Consider the following 21,700-nt stretch of genomic DNA (forward strand, 5'->3'; position numbering starts at 1 on the left):
CCTGAGCCAGCCCTAACTATAAGCTTTATCAAAGAGGAAAGTCTTAAGTCTAGTCTTAAATGTGGAGACGGTGTCTGCCTCCCGGACAGTAACAGGAAGATGATTCCACAGGAGAGGAGCCTGATAGCTGAAGGCTCTGGCTCCTGATCTGCTTTTGGAGACTTTAGGGACCACGAGTAACCCTGCGTTCTCAGAGCGCAGTGTTCTGGTGGGATAATATGGCACTATGAGCTCACTAAGATATGACGGAGCTTGACCATTTAGAGCTTTATAAGTTAACAGTAGGATTTTAAATTCAATTCTGGATTTTACAGGGTGCCAGTGCAGAGAAGTTAAAACAGGAGAAATATGATCTCGTTTCTTAGTTCCTGTTAGTACACGTGCTGCTGCATTCTGAATTAGCTGGAGAGTTTTTAAGGACTTACTAGAGCTACCTGATAATAGAGAGTTACAGTAATCCAGCCTTGAGGTAACAAAAGCGTGGACCAATTTTTCTGCATCTTTTCAGGTCAGGATAGGCCTAATTTTCGCAATATTACGCAGATGAAAAAATGCAGTCCGTGAGGTTTGTTTTAAATGAGAATTAAAAGACAAATCTTGATCAAATATTACTCCAAGGTTTCTTACGGTAGTGCTAGAGGCCAGAGCAATGCCATCTAGAGAAACTATGTCATCAGATAAAGAGTCTCTGAGTTGTTTGGGGCCAAGAACAATAACTTCAGTTTTGTCTGAATTTAACATCAGGAAATTGGTGCTCATCCAATTTTTTATGTCTTTAAGGCAGTTATGGAGTTTAGTTAATTGATTACTTTCTTCTGGCTTCATCGATAAATACAACTGTGTATCATCCGCATAACAATGGAAATTTATAGAGTGATTTCTAATGATGTTACCTAAAGGAAGCATATATAGAGTAAATAGGATTGGTCCGAGCACAGAACCTTGCGGAACTCCAAAACAGGTGAAACTGATCACATACCTGACTAACCGAGGCCGGTTCTACGCAGGGGCAAAAGGGGGCAATGCCCCCTTAAACAAATGTCTTGCCCCCTCAAATCAAATCTGCCGAAAAAGGCACAAAAGAGAAAAGTTTTCTCATCTGTCTCCACTCCACTCCGTGCTGTGTGCCGGCTGTGTGTGATCTACTGTCTGCAGTCGGCAGAGACCCTCCCCCAGTAAACACCCAATCACTGTTTAGTATGCAAATGAGCCAAGATGCATCGGCGTCAGGTTTCTCAGTCTCAGTGAGGCAGAATGCAGCAGTAAGGTGAAGCTCCGTTAAACTCATTGTAGCGTCTCGTGTCGTGAGATACTTAATACATAGTTAACAACAAAAAACAAAAGTAAAAATAGCAGTGTGAGCATAGAGTGTGAGCCTGTCAGTGCGAACGTTTTTTCAATCACACAAGCACAGCAAGAGATGAGTGCCTGCTGCATTTCACATACTGAGGACAAATGCCCTGCGTGTGCCAGACCCCTACGTAAAGCCCTGCCCAGCCTCTAGTTCTGCACACTGTTTTTTGATAATCACAGTGATTTTTACAAAGCTTTTATCAACTTTTCACTCCTGCAGCTTTCAGCAGCTCAAAGGAGAGTAGAGTGTGGAGAATCTGTTAAATTGCTAACAAAAACCACAAAAAAACAACAACAAAAATGACCAAAAAACCAAAACAAAACAAAAAAGTATAAAATGTTCTGCTCTAGCCTATATCTGTTGTGTTTGTTAGTTCTGTTAGTTTGATAAGTTTTTTTTAAGACTAGCTTTGGTAAATACTGGCTATAGTGAGGTTATCGTAATTATTAGGTTCAAATTTATTTCATATGTCTAGATGCCTAATGGCCATCCAATAAGATAAATGTTAAGATGTTGGTTGTGCCTGGATGAAAGATATTTGTATTTTATTTTTTCTTAATTTTTATTTTATTTTATTTTTTATTTTATTTTTCAGTTTTCCTCCCTGAGGGATTGCCACCTTATTGTGGTCAGGGGGGTTGCATGCCTCACTGACCCTAAGAGATATACCAGCAGGAGCTTAGTCTTCAGGTAGGACACCCAAGTTGGACATGTCCTAGGGTAGAGGCCTGACAAAGTGCAATCCATTTCTTTAGGTTGGGGGTTGGACACACAGCTAACAACAACCCAATTCCATGTAGAAAACACTGTTATCAACAACAAAACAAGCAGCGAGCACATTTGAGACCACGGTGCGTTGACACCCTCTGTAGGGCACTCACGCAGCATCCCGACATCCTGCGAGTGAGTGAGTGAGTGAGTGACCTTTATTTGTCAGCTCTACCTATGGCAAAAATGTGCTAGAGCATGATGCCCCCTTCACAGTTATGACTGCCCCCTCATATATGCCTGCCTAGAACCGGGCTTGTGACTAACAATGACTCATTTTCATTAAGTGTACCAGTTAGCTAATCCAGTGAGTAAACATGCACAATATCACAGCCTGCCCTAAGTGGAATGTAGCCATCATTGATGTTTTTGAATACAGCTTTGCTTTTTCTACCATGACATGTCAAAATGTCTGCTGTGGAAAAGGTCTATTAGCATAGGTAAACACCCCACAAATCCCCATCAAAGGTAAATGGGCCTGCACTTGTATAGTGCCTATCTAGTCATCTGACCACTCAAAGTGCTTTTTACACTTCGAGTCCCATTCACCCCTTCATTCACACAGTGGTGGCTGAGGCTACCATACAGGGTGCTGCCTGCTACTCTTTTTTTTTTTTTTTTTTTCAAACACACTCACACTGGTTGGGGTTCAGTATCTTGCTCAAGGATGCTTCAGCATGCAGACGGAAGGAGCTGGGGATTAAACTGCTGATCTGCTGATTGGTGGACAACCTGCTCTTCCTCTAAGCCACGGTCGCCCAAAGGGCATGAGACTGCAGGGTCGTGTGCACGCACACACAAAATGTAGAGGAGTAAAAGGTGAGAGGATCAAGTCAAGAATGCCCAACCAAAAGTCAGAGGTGCATGGAACACTGGACTCCAAACACACACACAAAAAAACGACTGTTTGGAAGTGAAAGTACTTCAGCAGACAGAAAGTTAATGCCAAATGAGCTGTCATATTTAGTAACGAGTGGATATAAAATAACGCAAATAAAGATGCATGGGATATGCAATGCATTATAGTAGCACAACTTTAAGAACTGAAGACAGAGACAAGCACTGCAGAGCTCTCCAGGGTGTGCTGGTATGTTTGTGAGACAGATGCCCTTTTCCCACCAAAATAGAGTGGTGCAAGAATTCCTAACATGAAACCAAAAGGATTTTAGCACTCATCTCAAAGTCAGTTGGTTTTGTTAATGGGTTTTTGGTTAGATACCCGAAAAAAGGTCTGTGGTTAACACAAGCTTAAGAGACTTTCACGTTTTGTTCTATGACATGAAATGCGTCAATAAATACTCCACTGTTCATTTCGAAGCATTTACTTGTCTTAAAAAGGGTGGCTAAATGTGACTACAGAATGACATCATGCCCACAGGCTTTACAATCTGGTTATGGTGGTGACATTAAGTCATGTAACTGAAGTGTAGTTTGTATATAGGCTAATGTTAGCTTTTTACTTCTGCCAATTGTATTTATGCGTCAAAAATCATAAAAGTGGTGTTCAGCTGTGAAGATTATCTTGCTGAACTAAACATGTAGGTATCATAAATGTTTGTTTGCCACCTATTGCCTGCAATAATCCACAATCCAATGGAAGGGCCATGTTAACTTTTGTGCTGGCCTACAGAAAAACAGACATTTATGCTGGATTTTTACATATGGAAAAATCCACTAAAAATAGGTGACAGACTCTTTTCCAATTTCTAGTAGATCAGAGCCATGTAGCCTCTGTAGTATACCTGTCTGTGTTTTTAAAACTGGCCATGATATTATCTTGCATGATCAATGACTAATTATTAGATGGCATGGCTCCCTTTAACCGAAGTTAAAGTTTGGCCTAGTTCAGACAACAAAGCATTGTAAAATAATTAAAATAATTATTAAAAAAAATCTAATCACTTATAGAAATTGTAAAATATATTACAATTCAAATCCTATAATTTTATGTAACTGTAGAATTGAGGAAAACACAATACTCAGTAATTTTTCAAAAACATGTGAAACCAAATGTGTGTAAGAGTTCTCTTGAGTGTGTGCAGATTCTGTTCTCAACTAAGAACAAGTCCCTGATAAGAAAACATCGGTGAATGTCAGAATCTTCGTGAAAACTGCGTAAGTTGGTTTAAAAAGAAATTTCTTCTCAAGAAGGGTAGGTGAATGAGTCAGTCAGAATCAGTGGTTTTATCTTGTCTTACTAGTTTTTGAAAAACAAACAAACAAACAAACAGCAGTACAATCAGCCTCAATACGTTTCTCATGTCTTTAATATAGCAATGAGTAATTTAGCATTATCCCTGCTGTTTTCTCTTGCAGTACACGCACACATAACCCAAGTCACTGACGTTGTTTTTTCATATGACATGGACTTACTTTATGAACTTATTGTGTTGCATTCATTGTCCTGATCATTTCCTCCGAACTGCTTTTATTGTTTACATCATCTGCACTTTTGTATTCTGGGTGTTATTACTAGTAGTAGATTTGTACTTTCTAAACAATTTTCTCCAAATAATTAAATTGTCAGAATCTAAATCAGAACAATAACTTTATTACAAGATTTTTTTAATAGCCTGTCACAGTCCTACTGTAGCATTAATGGATGTCCATTCAATTATTTTATATTTATAAAAATTACACTAACATGACTAATAACAGCATAACACAGTATTAAGATAACTACTTTAATGGATGGTCTTGATGGTAATGGTACTTATGGAAAGAACATGCTACTACCATTACATACCTCTTATGCATCACTGGTCTGTAAATTGTTTAATAAAAAAGTAGCATAAAGACCCAAATGATTGTGCCAATTATCGTCCGCTTTCTCTCTCTCTTTTTTTTTAAATATTTTTTGGGCTTTTGCCTTTAATTGACAGGAGAGAGTGAAATGGGGGAGTGAGAGAGAGAGAGTGGGGGGATGACATGCAGCAAATGGTCATGAGCCGGAGTCGAGCCTGCGACCGCTGCAGTGAGGCAACGACTCTGTATATGGGGCGCCGGCACTATCCACTACACTACCGACGCCCCCGCTTTCTCTTTTGAATGCAGATGTGAAATTATTTGCTAAAGTGTTAGCCCTCCGACTGGAGCCTTTTATGCATAAGCTCATAAACCCTGATCAAACTGGTTTTATAAAATCCCGCTTATCATCAGACAACATTCATAGACTCTTACATATTATTGACGTTGCCTCTGGTAGCCAAACCCCATGTGCTGTACTCTCCCTTGATGCGGAGAAAGCTTTTGATCACCTGGAATGGCATTACTTATAGTCAGTCCTGCGACACATGGGGTTTGGAGCTCAGTTTATTAGAATGGTTCAAACTTTATATTGCTCTCCCACGGCAATGGTAATGACCGGTAACTTATGTTCTTCCTTATTCCCAGTTTCTAGAAGCTCTAGACAAGGCTGTGTTTTGTTATTTGCACTTTCTCTAGAACCCCTGGCCCAGGCAGTGCATCAGTCTACTCATACTCCCATTACAGCACATAACACTGATCACTATATTTCTCTTTATGCAGATGATATATTGCTTTTTTAGGAGATGCAGCACAGTCAACTTCACATATTTTGTCTATTTTTGATGACTTTGGCAATATATCTGGATACAAAATCAATTGGGCCAAATCCGCTCTCCTCCCCTTGAATGATGCCATGAGAAAGGCTGCGCCTCCTACAAAATACCAGTGGTCCATACTTTTAAATATCTTGGTTTAAATATATTTCCTTCTCACCATCACAAATAATTATAATTCAGTCCTTAAGCAGGTGGAGTTGGATCTTGTGCGTTGGTTACCTATCTCCAATTCATTTCAAGCTCGGGTCTCGATTATTAAGATGAATATATTACCTCGTATCAACTTTTGTAGTTCCATGCTTCCTATATCATCCCCTGCTGGTTACTTGAAAAAATTACAAAATTAATTACAAAATATGTTTGGAAAGGGAAACGCCCACGCCTCAAAATGTCTATTTTACAGAGACAAAAAAGTTCTGGTGGCCTAGGCATTCCTAATTTTAAATTTTATTTCTGGTCCTTCACACTTAGGGCTCTTCATACCTGGTTTAACCCAGAGGCCCAGGTGTCTTGGCGTTCAGTAGAAGAGGAGTTAATAAGTCCTCACAGGCTTCAAAATGTGATTTATTCTAACATCCCTCTTAAGACTTGTAAATCTAAATTCGGACCTATAATTTCTCATCTTATTGTTACATGGAGAATTGTAGAATCACACACTAATACACACCTGAAGCTTCATCCTCATATACCATTATTTCATAATTTTTCTCTCGGTATAGAAAATCGTCCTATTTCTTTCTGTCACTGGAGTGTTAAAGGCATTCACACTCTTTCTGACATTTTGGAGGATAATAGGCTTCGGGCATTCCAGGATCTCCAATCTCATTATAACCTACCTGGCAACTCTTTCTTTTTTTATTTGCAACTTCGTAGTGCTTTACGTGCATACAGGGTCCCCTGGGGAGAGGAGTTTAAGACCCATCCCATCCACAAAATTTGTACCAGTTAAAGCCACTAAGGGCTTGATTTCTAGTTTTTACTCACTTATTAATAAGGCCACAGAAAAATCCCTGCAAGTTCATCATTGCTGGCATCAAGATCTTTCTATTTCATCCGGTGCAATCAATTGGAATATGGTCTGGTCTAATATCTCTCTGTCTTCCAGGAACCCCAGTCATCAAATGATTCATTATAATTATGCACACAGATTATACTGCACTCCCCAGAAGCGATTTCTTATGAAATTATCTCAAAACCCCAACTGTGATTTATGTTCCTTGGGAACCCCTGGTACTTTTATTCATATGGTCTGGGAATGCTCTGGAGTTTCATTATTTTGGGAAAGGGTTGCTAGGAGGTTGTCAGTGGTGTTGGATGTTGCTATTTCTTTTTCTCCAGTTATTTTGTTATTAAATGATTTTTCTGGGTTGAATTTGACCATAAGGCAGCGGCGCTGGTTATAAATCGGCCTTACTGCTGCAAAAAGAATGATAGCTCAAAGATGGAAAGCTCCTCACATCTTGTTCTTTCAGAAATGGGTATCCTCAGTAGTGGACTTGGCTAGTATGTGTATGCTTATATAAGTTTTTGTTTTCTTGTGTTTTTTTGTTTAAAAAAAAAAAAAGGAAAAAATGGCCAATCAAAAATTGATCACAAAAAAACAAAAGTAACATAAGTAAGGGGTGTCGGTGCCTTAGTGGATAGAGCAGGCACCCCATGTACGAGGCCATTGCCACAGCGGCCCGGGTTCGAGTCCAGTCTGTGGCCCTTTGCTGCATGTCATCCCCTCTCTCTCTCTCCCCCTTTCACACTTGGCTGTCCTGTCCATTAAAGGAAAAATGCCCCAAAAATATCTTTATAAACTAAAAATAGAAAATAAAAAAGTAGCATAAGTAACAAAATGAACATCCCATGGACGGCCACAGACGATCATTGCTTGCATGATTCAGTTTGAATAGATCTAAAAATGTGTGCCATAATACCTAGAGCATTTTTTTTTTGCAGCTCAAAGCCAAGGCTTCTGGCTTCCTCATCATCATGCCATTCTCTCATGTCCGTACCTCATGCGTTGTGCAAATGTTGTATTTTGCCATAATTATGCCAGTATTTCCTGAAATGGCCATTGGAAATCTCTGTTTACATAATCCTGCATATGTATTGATCTAAAATATAAACCATGGTAGCTAGAATATTCATTCTGTCTTCCATGTCATCATGTTGTATGCATGTAATGACATCATTGCGCCACATTGCATGTGGTGCAAAACCACACATTTTCATGCAGTTTTGCACCACACACATTAGGGCGCCAGAAGAACAAATGCACGCCTTTGCACTCTGCTCAGAAAAATGAGCAGATTTTTAAAAACTAAATAATGTACATAGTTTAATTTATTTATGCGTCTACATTTAGAAATCCTTTGGCTCAATATGTTTTGTGTTTTTAATTTGTACAATCTGATGAAAAACATCTGATTTCCATATTTTTAACAATTATTATGTTTGTTTTTTTTACTTAAATGTTCATATTTTAGGGACATGAAGCATTTGAAGATAGTACAAGAAATTACATCACAATCAGCAAAAACATCAATGTAGGCATTTGGGGACCATTTCTATTATAGAGTTCAAAGGTTTAAAAATGATCACATCCAGAGCCTCCTCAAAAACTACACGTGAACAGAGAAGATTATGATGTTGTCTTAAAAAGTGATGACATTCACCCTATTGAGCTTGTGCCTTTTAGAGATAGTGGAATCCATTCATTTAGATATACTCACTAATTCAAGACACATGAAAATACACTTAAGTGGTTAAAGCTTGTGAGTACATAATGTTGAAGTATGTTTAATGTATGTCACAGCTGGAAAAAACGGGAACAATCCAGAATTGTAAATGTGGCACATCCACTCAGAGTTGACAGTTTGCCGGTTTGACATGGCTGTAATACATAGCGTTAGTGTTACATTGTGGGTTGGGCTGACAACATGACATCAAAGAAGGAAGTTGCCATCTTCATTTAGCGATATCTGCAGCATTATGACTCTTTGATTAGCTACATTTGAACTTGGATGTCTGCTCAATTTTTTTTTTATTCAAGACTGGTGTAAGTGTTTTGAAGGAAATAGCACAAGTATGGTGTTACTTTTGTGCATACAGTAGGTGTGAATGCATTGTTGTTTGTGCCAATAGTTTAAAACAAGCCCTTTAATCCCACCCACTACTATTTGTAATGCTGTATCAGCAATAGAAGAAAGCCCGCAGAATTTGGCAACGCCATGCTGCATGGTTCATATGTTGTAGCCATTGAAATATCGCACTGTGGCAGCCACGACTGCCTTGAAAATTCACTTCACACATGCCCTTTGGATCCAACTGTGCCCAGGCTGTAGCACAGCCCAGCACACGCGCAGCCTCATTTCTGTTCCATAAACCTTTGATTCTTCCCTTCTTCCTTTACTCTGCCATTCTCCTCTCCTCTCTCCACCCCCTCTCTGATTTCTTCTCCCTCTGCCTCACTCTGTGTGTCAGTAAAGCCAAGAGAGGAGAGAGAGACCTGCTTTCTGCTGTCTCTGCATTATGAGAGGGAGAGCGAGGCAGAGGAGAGATAGGAGCACGAGAGAGGGTTGTGAGAGAATGAGCGCTAGCAGTAGTTAAGCAGAGAGCTTGTGCCAAGAGGAGGAATGCAGCACTGCATTATGAAAGCCATAGGATATAGGTCCAGCTCTCTTTGAAAGTTAAAGGAGGGAAGCATCATATGCTTGGCTTTTATTACAGTACAAACTAAGCAAATAATGAATACATCACCCACTATCCTATATAACAGAGAAATGTGGAACATAAATGCTTGTTTCTAACACTGGGCCGATTTTCAGTCATAAAGATCTATACACTAATGAGCTTTGTGAGCTGGATACAAAAATTTCCAAAATCTTGTCATATAGGAGTAAAACACCTTCAACTCCCCAATGTCTATAGGTGTGGGAGGAGACTGGTAATTATCTTTGTCAGGGGAGAGCTTCATTGACACAAAGGAAAATGCCACATGCTTTGATCTCCCTGCATCTCCTCATCCAGATCACATCATGAACAAAGCCCAAGATTTAGGGGAAGGAAGAGGAGCAGACAAGCACAGGCGAAGGGCAGAACAGAGGGTGTATTAGACTTACCATGCATGATTTTTAGGTCAGCCCGAGGGCAAACTTTGCTCCTTATATCTGCTTCTCTGCAAGCAGGGGGCTTCATCCTTGGCATGGAGCTGTGTTGTCCTGAGCTATTTTGGGGACATTACTGAATTTAGCCACTCACTTTCAGCACTATGACATTTTGTTTTGTGGAGATTTGTAATAGGGTTGTTAAGTATGTACAGCATAGGTTTTTTTTCTTTAACCAATTTAGCCAATTCCCTTTGATAGAGACAACTGATAAAATGTTACCAATCACCTAAAATCACTGTCATATAAAAGGAAATTAATTCAGAATGAATATATTTTTATTTAGAAACAGACTTTATTTGTGCATGAAATCTCAAATGGTGAGCCGTTCTATGCTGCAACAGTGCAGTTCACAGATTTCTGGTACCAAATGAAGCAACAGTCATTTCAGCCCATACAATCCAGCCCTTGAAGCAAAAGCTGACATTAAAGGAGTGTACGAGTGAGAAGCAAACAGCCACTCAGCCAGTAAATTACAGTCCAACATATAATGCATTTTTTTTTACAGGAGAGGATAACTAGGATAACCTGGGAAAATACAGCGTGACTTAAAGTAATGGGATTATTTTGATGAATCAAAGTGCTTTTACACTCAGTTTAACAATCCTTAACAATTATCCCTTTCTGTCTCCAGGAAGGTCAGGAGTTGATCCAGGAGAAGCCGGAGCTGCGTTCAGTTGTTCAGCAGAAGCTGGAGGAGATCCGAGAGTGCTGGTCCGACCTGGAGAGCACAACCAAGGCCAAGGCCCGCCAGCTCTTTGAAAACAACAAGCCTGAACCAGCAGTGAAGAGCTACTCAGACCTCGACAACCAGCTCTCCCACCTGGAACAGCAGCCCCCTCAGCTGGAACAGGCACACCATCTGCCCACCTTCAATGAGCAGCTCCAGAAATTCCAGGCAAGTCTCAATTCTCAAGGCTCATGGTCTCTCTGAGAAGTTGTTGGCACTAAACTAGTGTCACTGAAATCCAAATAATTCTGTCATATGTGCCACAAATGATTAATTTTACGGTAAGTACCATCTATTGTCCATCCTCTGACCTCTGTATATCCTCAGCTGTCTAACACATGTTTAGTGCACAGCCCGGCCCCCATATTTGCACTCAGATAACTATAAACTTTTATTCTATAGTTTTGCCATAAACTGTGACATATTTATGTCTGACATTTTATCTTGTGTAAGAACTGCACAGCCCATTTACACACCAGGCCAATACTAAACACTTTACTAAACATTTAGCATTGCAATTATAATATTACATATATTTTACTTGTATTTTTATTAACATTCTTGTGTGACAAATAAAACCTTTATTTATTGACATTAAACCAATGGGAAAGGGTTCTTTAATCATAAAGAACAGTTTAAAATTGTCTAGCTAATAAGCATAGTTAAAGAGGCAACAGATAGGATTCGGTTTTTTTTTTTAGCTTGGCGCCACCTAGCGTCAGCGCTGTTGCTTGCACTGTCTCAACAACCAAATTGACCGTGGGGGATCAGAGATAATCAATAAAATGTAGGCTGTAATAGGGTGACCATATTTTGATTTCCAAAAAAGAGGACACTCGGCCTGGCCACGACATAGCCTACTTAAATGATACTCGCAGTTTACTCAAAGATGTCTTATAATTTTAATAGGCCTATAGCCTTTTTAAGGTTTATATGTATGGTTAGAAGATTCAGTTATATTACAAAATAATACCTCTCAAAGACAGAAATTCAGATAGGCCCCTATAGGGGACACATACACACACTAGAGTGTGGCGTCCGAGCCCGACGGGTCCCGTCAGGTTGGGCCGGGTTTGGTCAAAAATGTAAAAATTGTATTCGGGCTCGGGTCGGATTTGGTCAGCTTTCAGTGAAAATGTAGTGTAAAAATAAATAAAATCCTATTGTCTGTCCTGTTTATTGCTTGGGCACTGTTATTTACGTGACAACACCTGAACATAACACACACAGATACACACTGGCTGTTTGTTTCTACCGCTCCCCTCGCTGGAAGTCTCGGGCCACCAGCCGCCCGCCTTCTCCTTGATTAAACGCTGAAAATAAAATAAAAGTCTCAAACACGGAGGTCTCCCTCTCCGCTGAGCACCCACGGCGCACGCCTGGCCTGTTAAATAGCCTGTAACCATAACAACTGTGTGACACAAACTCAGTGCTTTAGTAATTAAATAATGTCGGGCTCGGGTCGGGTTTTGACAGAAATATGTGGCCCGTGCCGCACTCTAACACACACACACACACACACATACCCACACACACACACACACACAGAAAACCGGACATTATCATCAATTTATAAAAAAAACCTGGACGCCCTGGACGGGACATGAAAAGTGGACATGTCCAGGCAAAGGAGGATGTTTGGTCAGCCTAAAAGCCACCAGTATACCTCTATGTATATGTAGAATGAGAAGGTGTGTGGACACTATACTAAATAAATGAGTAAAGAGACCGAGCAATAATTATCAGATTTATCTGAAGAAAAAAACAAATAGTAATGCAAATAATTATACCAGAATGCACAGTACCAGTACAAACAACTCACAGTAAATTATACCAATATGTACAGTATCAGTTCAAATAACAGTAGACACGTAAGGGATAATGTGTAGTGAGCCGGTGACTGTTGAAAAATAACTCCCAAGAGGAGAATGGAACCCCGACGCACAGCAGAGTTATTTTTCAACAGTCACCGGCTCACTATACATTATCCCGCTTAGAACATGGCTTACTACTAAAACATTCAAATGTTACAACTGGCATCAATATTATTAAATTGCTGGCAGAGTGTATTGACAGAGGAGAGGCGTTCACCAGACAAACGGGAGCGGAGGAGAGGATTTTACTCCATTTCTCCCGGTCGGAGATGCTGGGTGCCCAGTAGCTGCGAAGGCTGCCCTCACATTTGTGGCCAGTGACCGACATGATCTCCCTGCTCTCCAGGCCAGCTTGGGAGAGCTGTGTGGACTAACGTTAACTGATTTTGATGCTCCTCAGTCTAAGGCCGTTGCAGTGAAAAGTCCAGTGTTCACAGCTGGACGTAACTTAGCTGGGCGATGTCCGTCGATAGCTGCCTCTGTGAGAAGAGAACAGAAGGAAGGGAGGGGCGTATCACTGTCCGAGGGCTGCCATAGAATGGCAATGAGGATGTCAGCCAACCAACACTCGCTACCCGGTCCCTGGTTACAGCGATTTTCGATGCTGGCCAGCTAGGAGTTAACTAGCAGCCAGTACAGTACAGTCCTCTCTCGTCTAGCTAACATTTAGTCGTGTTACCTACTGATCCATTAGAAAGAAAGCTAGCTGGACATCGGTTTTGAAGCCTCTTTGGTCACAGAGCTCCCTCCATCTCTTGAACGCCTGACTGAGGTTTACTCTTGTTTTTCCTCTTCATTTATCACTCTCCTTTTTGCTCTTCCTTGCCTCCTCAGACAGAGGAGCTCGTTTTCTTTCGCTAGGCCGTTTTTCACTTGTTGCCAAACTTTGTCTGTCTGCCACTGTGCTTGTGACTCAACTATCTCATGCCCAGCTCCTCATAAGGACCAGCTCCAGTCCCTGATTGGCTGTTTCGCAATACATGATGCCTTTCCCGCCGTAAAGCAGATTTTTTCCATGAAATTTCGCCCCCAATGGCAGAAGCTTATTACAAAGATTGCAAAGCCAGTCAGTAACCTATGTAAACGCTGATAGTCTGATTCTACTGTGGCCACTACCCTCTGCATTATTTTCGTAATGATATATTTAGGAAAAAATGCTGTCTGTTGCCTCTTTAAGTATTTATTGCCAAGTTGATTGAAATGGATATGAATATGGAGGGATGTCACTGAGCTACAGCAGTGGTGAAAGAAGTATTGAGCTCTTTTGTTTAAAGGTATACGATGCAGGATTGTCAAGTACTGTCTGTAAACACTCACCAGTGAAAGTGAAAGTAAAAGCCAACCCCAGATTCACTGTTGCTTGGCATTTACCCTCGCTACATTTGTGATTTTTCAGTCTTTTGGCTGCCTGCTGCTGCTTATGGTCTGGCACCTGGTCGCCACCTTTTTATAAAGCTCCACCCTCACCCAAGCACTGTGGGTGTCCACACCCATAAACATCCTGAAAATAATAAATAAATAAATAAATAAATATAAATAGATAGAATAAACACAGAAAATAAGAAGAAATGAAAAAGTACAGGCAAAGAGCAGAGTCTCTGCAATGAAATACACACACTTCTAGTGGGTCATAATCAGGCCCATACGGAATCTGCGCCAGCAGAACTCTGCAGAATTTCACCAGATTTTAGCATTATAGATTCTCTGTTGTAAAACTCAGAATGTTGTCACTGTGTCCTCCGCCTCCATGTGCATGTGTGTGACAATTGTGTGTTGTATCCAGTTAGCATTAAAATCAAAGTAAGTGGTGTAGTGAGAAGAAATGTCAAAATAAGATTTACTGTTAATAGACTGGCAAATTAATTTTTGTTCTCTCTGCTCCATATTGAACCTTTCATTTTAATGTGCATGTGTTCCACATTTTGTTGATTGACTTTTCCAACAGTTTACATTTTTTTTAAGTATTCATGATTAAATAAATTTCTGATTCAAATTTTCTACTAAAATCTACTAATTAGTTCTTTTAGCCTGCTTGAGGTCATTTCAGGTTTTAATGTATTGTGTGCATGGCCGTAGCCAGCTATGAGTCACCGAGGTAAAAATTTCAAAGAGGAAAATTAGAAGAACCCCGAACAGCATGGTAAACATATTAACACACCAGACAGCTTTTATTTTGAAATGACATGATGTATATATCTATCTATCTATCTATATATATATATGTATATGTATACATACATATATATATATATATATATATATATATATATATATATATATATATATACAGTACAGGCCAAAAGTTTGGACACACCTTCTCATTCAATGCGTTTTCTTTATTTTCATGACTATTTACATTGTAGATTCTCACTGAAGGCATCAAAACTATGAATGAACACATGTGGAGTTATGTACTTAACAAAAAAAGGTGAAATAACTGAAAACATGTTTTATATTCTAGTTTCTTCAAAATAGCCACCCTTTGCTCTGATTACTGCTTTGCACACTCTTGGCATTCTCTCCATGAGCTTCAAGAGGTAGTCACCTGAAATGGTTTCCACTTCACAGGTGTGCCTTATCAGGGTTAATTAGTGGAATTTCTTGCTTTATCAATGGGGTTGGGACCATCAGTTGTGTTGTGCAGAAGTCAGGTTAATACACAGCCGACAGCCCTATTGGACAACTGTTAAAATTCATATTATGGCAAGAACCAATCAGCTAACTAAAGAAAAACGAGTGGCCATCATTACTTTAAGAAATGAAGGTCAGTCAGTCCGGAAAATTGCAAAAACTTTAAATGTGTTCCCAAGTGGAGTCGCAAAAACCATCAAGCACTACAACGAAACTGGCACACATGAGGACCGACCCAGGAAAGGAAGACCAAGAGTCACCTCTGCTTCTGAGGATAAGTTCATCTGAGTCACCAGCCTCAGAAATGGCAAGTTAACAGCAGCTCAGATCAGAGACCAGATGAATGCCACACAGAGTTCTAGCAGCAGACCCATCTCTAGAACAACTGTTAAGAGGAGACTGCTCCAATCAGGCCTTCATGGTCAAATAGCTGCTAGGAAACCACTGCTAAGGAGAGGTAACAAGCAGAAGAGATTTGTTTGGGCCAAGAAACACAAGGAATGGACATTAGACCAGTGGAAATCTGTGCTTTGGTCTGATGAGTCCAAATTTGAGATCTTTGGTTCCAACCGCCGTGTCTTTGTGAGACGCAGAAAAGGTGAACGGATGGATTCCACATGCCTGGTTCCCACTGTGAAGCATGGAGGAGGAGGTATGATGGTGTGGGGGTGTTTTGCTGGTGACACTGTTGGGGATTTATTCAAAATTGAAGGCACCCTGAACCAGCATGGCTACCACAGCATCCTGCAGCGACACGCCATCCCATCCGGTTTGCGTTTAGTTGGACGATCATTTATTTTTCAACAGGACAATGACCCCAAACACACCTCCAGGTTGTGTAAGGGCTATTTGACCAAGAAGGAGAGTGATGGAGTGCTGCGACAGATGACCTGGCCTCCACAGTCACCGGACCTGAACCCAATCCAGATGGTTTGGGGTGAGCTGGACCGCAGAGTGAAGGCAAAGGGGCCAACAAGTGCTAAACACCTCTGGGAACTCCTTCAAGACTCAACCATTTCAGGTGACTACTTCTTGAAGCTCATGGAGAGAATGCCAAGAGTGTGCAAAGCAGTAATCAGAGCAAAGGGTGGCTATTTTGAAGAAACTAGAATATAAAACATGTTTTCAGTTATTTCACCTTTTTTTGTTAAGTACATAACTCCACATGTGTTCATTCATAGTTTTGATGCCTTCAGTGAGAATCTACAATGTAAATAGTCATGAAAATAAAGAAAACGCATTGAATGAGAAGGTGTGTCCAAACTTTTGGCCTGTACTGTATATATATATATATATGTATATATATATATATATATATATATATATATATACATTTATATATATACATATATACATATATATTGAACTTATTATGATATTCTAAATTATGGTGATGAACCTGTATGTTGTACACTAGATTTGATTGAGGTGGTATTTGATATATAATGCACTGGGCAATAAAAGCATCCTTCTATCTGAACAGTATTTAGTGGCTTGAAGCCTTAAACTACATCAAATAATGTTGTTACATTATGCAGCCCTTTATTCACTCATTTGAAGAGTAAATGACCTCACATTTGTGTCATCTACTATTTATTTGTTGTTGTTGCATTACTCTTGCTAGCCTAGAATTTGATAATAATCACATGCAATAATTCAAACCCTTCATTCCAAATTAAATTCAAGCAAAAGAAAAAGAAAAAAAAGTGACAGAAGAGGGAAAGAAAGATGTCAAAAAGAAAACCTTTTCTCCAGAATACATTAGATTAATTTGTTAAAAAAAAACTAAGCCATGTGACAATGAGTATGTATGTTTTTTATGTTTTTTTTTTGTTTTGTTATTGTAGATGATGACTTTGTGTGTAATTTACAGCTTAGGTAGTATACTTGTGTTTGTAGGTGTCATTTTTGTATGAATTTTGCTAAAACTGGTTAAAGGGGTCTCTTTACCTCTCACCTCAATATGTCTCAGTGAAAATGGGTTTCTAGAGTCCTTACAATAGAAAATCCCTCTCCCTTCTGTCTCTCTCAAAAGACCATTATTGTTGTACTAAACCTACTAGTAGTACAAAGTAGGCTGCCATAGAAAAACTATCACCTCACTGTATAGGTTTATGTGCAGTCTACTACAAAGTAGCCACTAGCTAGAGTGGTCCAAACTGATGTTAAAATGCATATATTTTTTAGTCAAATAATGTGAACATTATCTCTCTACAGATGCCGTTTGGGCTCTGTAATAAGTGAAAATTGGAAGGCGTTACTTACTTCATTATGAGTCCATACATTGTTTTTAAGAAAATCTTCAATCAATCAATCAATCAATCAAAATTTATTCATAGAGCACATTTAAAAACAACAGCATGTTGACCAAAGTGCTTTACAGTCAGATTAAGACACAACAAGAAATAACACACTACAACAAAGACCACGTGTTACAGAGGAATGCAGCTCTCAAACCGAGTAGTAAGTAAGTAGTAAGTCAAGTATTGGCAGCAAAATGAATTTAAAATATCAAGAGTAAAAATACTCATTATGCAAAATGGCACCATTTAGTGTGTTATTTTGGTCTTATATGTTATTGAATTATTATTTGTGATGCATTAACATATAATCAACATTTTATTGATGTAAAAGTGGAGCTAATTTTAACAATGTTGCAATGTTGTAACCCTAGTTCTATTAGCTCAGGTGGAGCCTTCTACTGGACTCTAAGGGTAGTACTCTCCTCCAACCACAAGCATGCATTTGCTGTATGAATTTTACACATAAACTATAAAAATATTGGACATAGCTACTGTGATGTAATCCATTGGTTTGTAGACTCCCGTTCTGAAGCCTCGAGTTTGGCACTTTGACTACCGCCATCTTGTTTTTTAATTTAACATATTTGAGCGAGGGATGGCTCTGACTGACAAGCAGAGGACACTATCAGCAAACAGTCTGTCACTCAAAGCGGCCCGCCCTTAATTATATGTAACATAAGCCTTGAGCCCCAAACAACTCAGAGACTCTTTATCTGATGACATAGTTTCTCTAGATGGCATTGCTCTGGCCTCTAGCACTACCATAAGAAACCTTGGAGTAATATTCGATCAAGATTTGTCTTTTAATTCTCATTTAAAACAAACCTCACGGGCATTTTTTCATCTGCATAATATTGCGAAAATTAGGTCTATCCTGACCCGAAAAGATGCAGAAAAATTGGTCCACGCTTTTGTTACCTCTAGACTGGATTACTGTAACTCCCTATTATCAGGTAGCTCTAATAAGTCTTTAAAAACTCTCCAGCTAATTCAGAATGCAGCAGCACGTGTACTAACAGGAACTAAGAAACAAGATCATATTTCTCCTGTTTTAGCTTCTCTGCACTGGCTCCCTGTAAAATCCAAAACTGAATTTAAAATCCTACTGTTAACTTATAAATCTCTAAATGGTCAGGCTCCGTCATATCTTAGAGAGCTCATAGTGCCATATTATCCCACCAGAACACTGCGCTCTGAGAATGCAGGGTTACTCGTGGTCCCTGAAGTCTCCAAAAGTAGATCAGGAGCCAGAGCCTTCAGCTATCAGGCTCCTCTCCTGTGGAATCATCTTCCTGTTACAGTCCGGGAGGCAGACACCGCCTCCACATTTAAGACTAAACGTAAGACTTTCCTCTTTGATAAAGCTTATAGTTAGGGCCGGCTCAGGCTTGCCTTGTACCAGCCCCTAGTTAGGCTGACTTAGGCCTAGTCTGCCAGGGGGACCTCCTATAATACACCGGGCACCTTCTCTCCTTCTCTCTCTCTCTCTCATGTCCTGTTACTGCATCTTGCTAACTCGGCCGTACTGCATGTCACTAACTTGGCTTCTTCTCCGGAGACTTTGTGCTCCACTATCTTGCAGGTTAACTTATATCGCAGCGGTGCCTGGATAGTGTGACGTGTGTGGTTGTGCTGCTGCCGTGGTCCTGCCAGATGCCTCCTCCTGCTGCTGTTATCATTAGTCATACTTCTACTGTTATTATACACATATGATTATTGTCACATTCATATACTATCAGATATTAATATTTACTTTCAACATATTGTACTACAATAGCCAGAATCATAATTATCAATCAATCAATCAATTTTATTTATAAAGCCCAATATCACAAATCACAGTTTGCCTCAGAGAGCTTTACAGCATACGACAGCCCTCTGTCCTTAGGACCCTCACAGCGGATAAGGAAACCCCCCCCCCCCCCCCCCAAAAAAAACCCTTTAACGGGGGGAAAAAACGGTAGAAACCTCAGGAAGAGCACCTGAGGAGGGATCCGTCTTCCAGGACGGACAGACGTGCAATAGATGTCGTATAGAACAGATCAACATAAAAATTTGACAATAATCCGTATGACACAATGAGACAGAAAGAGAGACAGATAGAGACAGAGAGAGATGCAAGACAGATGGTAACGGTAATAGCTTACAACAACATTAATGAAAGTAATAATATCATAATTATAGTTCTGGCTACTGTGGTACAATATGTTGAAAGTATATATTAATATCTGATACATGTGTGACAATAATCATATGTGTTTAATAACAATAGAAGTATGACTATGGTCAAGAGTTATACAGTTAGATGCTTTTTGTCTTCTACCCCACAAGGGGGACAGGGAGGCAAATTTGCATCTGCTCTGCCCAGTTCATGCATTGGCATGTTATGTTGAACGCACAGCCCCCATCAGACACACCGCACAACTGTTGTGTGCTTTGGTGATAGTGTAACTGGTAAGGCCCTATCCAAGAAATGCTTTGCTAGATCTGTGTACCACCACACGTGGTGTAGCAGTGTTGGTGGCCTTCTTCGGTGAGGTGAGTGTCGAGGACATGTGTATGGCAGTGTCGGTCTATGCCTTGCCCATTCATATGGCACCATCTCTTAAACATGAAGCCTGTCAATCCCTATAGCAACAAATATTAAAATGCCTAACTTGACAGCAGAAATAAACATGTTTACAGCCTGATACAAAAAAACTGTTTTGGTCTCTATAGTTTATATATTTAGTTTTAACATTCATGACAACTGTACAGGAAGGTGAATTTTTAAGGTTACACATGATTAAGGATGGGCCACTTTGAGTAACAGGCTGTCTGTCGATAGTGTCCCCGGTTTCTCATATATTCATATATCAGGCTATTCTGCAGTACATTTTCAAAATTAAAGCCCTTTAAAAGCTGACATATGAGCTATTGTCTTCCAAATTCAAACTTAATTTTAAAAGAAATGGCCCATTTAGACAGACAGACTAGACAGACTTTCACGTGGGATTAGCAGATAGCAGACCACCTTTTGTTGTCCCTTAGACATATCAGGACATTCTGATGTGGATTTCAAAGGTTAAAGCCGTTTAAAACTTGCTTATGTGCTACCTTGAAATTCAGATTGAAATTAAAAGGAAATGCCCCATTGCCACAGTGTAATTTTACTACAGAATGATAGCAGACCACCTTAAACTGTCACTCATACAGTATCAGGACATTGTGATGTGGCTTTTTGACGTTAAACCATTTATAATCTCATATATGAGCTATATCATCCCTTCATAGGGCTGTAATTTTGAAAGTTTACATCAGAATAGCCTGACATTCTCTGAGTGACAGAGGTCTGCCATCAATCCCAAGTGAAATTTGTCTGTGGCAACAAGCCGTTTAGTGGGAAAACTCCTATGACAATTGTGAGGGCTTTAATTTTGAAATTCAACTACAGAATGTCCTGTGATTGTCTGAGTGATACTCTGAGTAGGTGTACTGTCATGTTGTCTTTGGAAATGAGTTTGACTAACACAATAGATGCTGTCATCATCTGCAAATGAAGGCATTGTCTCAGAGCGGGAATGACCGGGGGTGGTAACGGCAGTTTGAGCAGGGGTCTTAGCATCATCAACCTCGAGCTCCTGCCCACTCTTATCACAGGCGATAATCCCACCAGTGATCCTGCTACTGGTGTCTTCAGCTCTTGGCAGGCTTCACAGGGAGGTGGCTGCTGAACACTGCTCTCTGCCTGGCCCATGCCGAGGCACTCGAAACAGCAGCCATTAAGGTCTGTCCCGGTCGAAGAGGCTGGGACATGATGGGCGTTGAAGAGGTTTTTATTTATTTATTTAACCTTTATTTAACCAGATAAAAGACCCATTGAGATCAAGACCTCTTTCACAACGGTAACCTGGCCAAGAAAGGCAGCAGCACACGTCATAATAAATACTACAAATGTAAAGACAGATAAAAAGATACAAACACTGAAATATAGAAATCTAAACAATTTGACAACTAAAGTGTAGGAGTTATGGTTTCAGTAACAGCTTAAGAACATAAGCACTGTTTGATAGATTCCCGTTCTCGGTCTTTTAGGATAGCGCGAAAAGCTTCAGGTGAAATAACTTTTGGTATTTTTAGTTCAGATTGGAGAGTATTCCAAGCAGACGGGGCAGAGAAACTGAATGCTGAATGGTGGGTGAGACGGCTGCAACCAGTAATAAACCTCAGAGCACAGTGACAGACCAGAATCAAAGACTGTAGACAGGTTGAAGTACACATATACACAACATCGCCATAATCAAGTACAGGCAGAAAAGTAGC

General features: G+C 40.0%; 1 protein-coding gene across 3 annotated transcripts in view; it reads left to right on the forward strand.

Annotated features, from left to right (window-relative positions):
• Positions 1-21,700, forward strand: part of sptbn4a (spectrin, beta, non-erythrocytic 4a) — a 99,605-nt gene that overhangs the window by 17,826 nt on the left and 60,079 nt on the right. For all 3 annotated transcript variants that reach the window (XM_033639246.2, XM_033639231.2, XM_078172151.1), the window contains one exon: positions 10,495-10,758. In XM_033639246.2, the coding sequence (XP_033495137.1) occupies positions 10,495-10,758 (264 nt within the window). The remainder of the gene's footprint in view (positions 1-10,494; positions 10,759-21,700) is intronic.

Source organism: Epinephelus lanceolatus, chromosome 11, assembly GCF_041903045.1.
Source record: "Epinephelus lanceolatus isolate andai-2023 chromosome 11, ASM4190304v1, whole genome shotgun sequence".
Lineage (NCBI taxonomy): Eukaryota > Metazoa > Chordata > Actinopteri > Perciformes > Serranidae > Epinephelus > Epinephelus lanceolatus.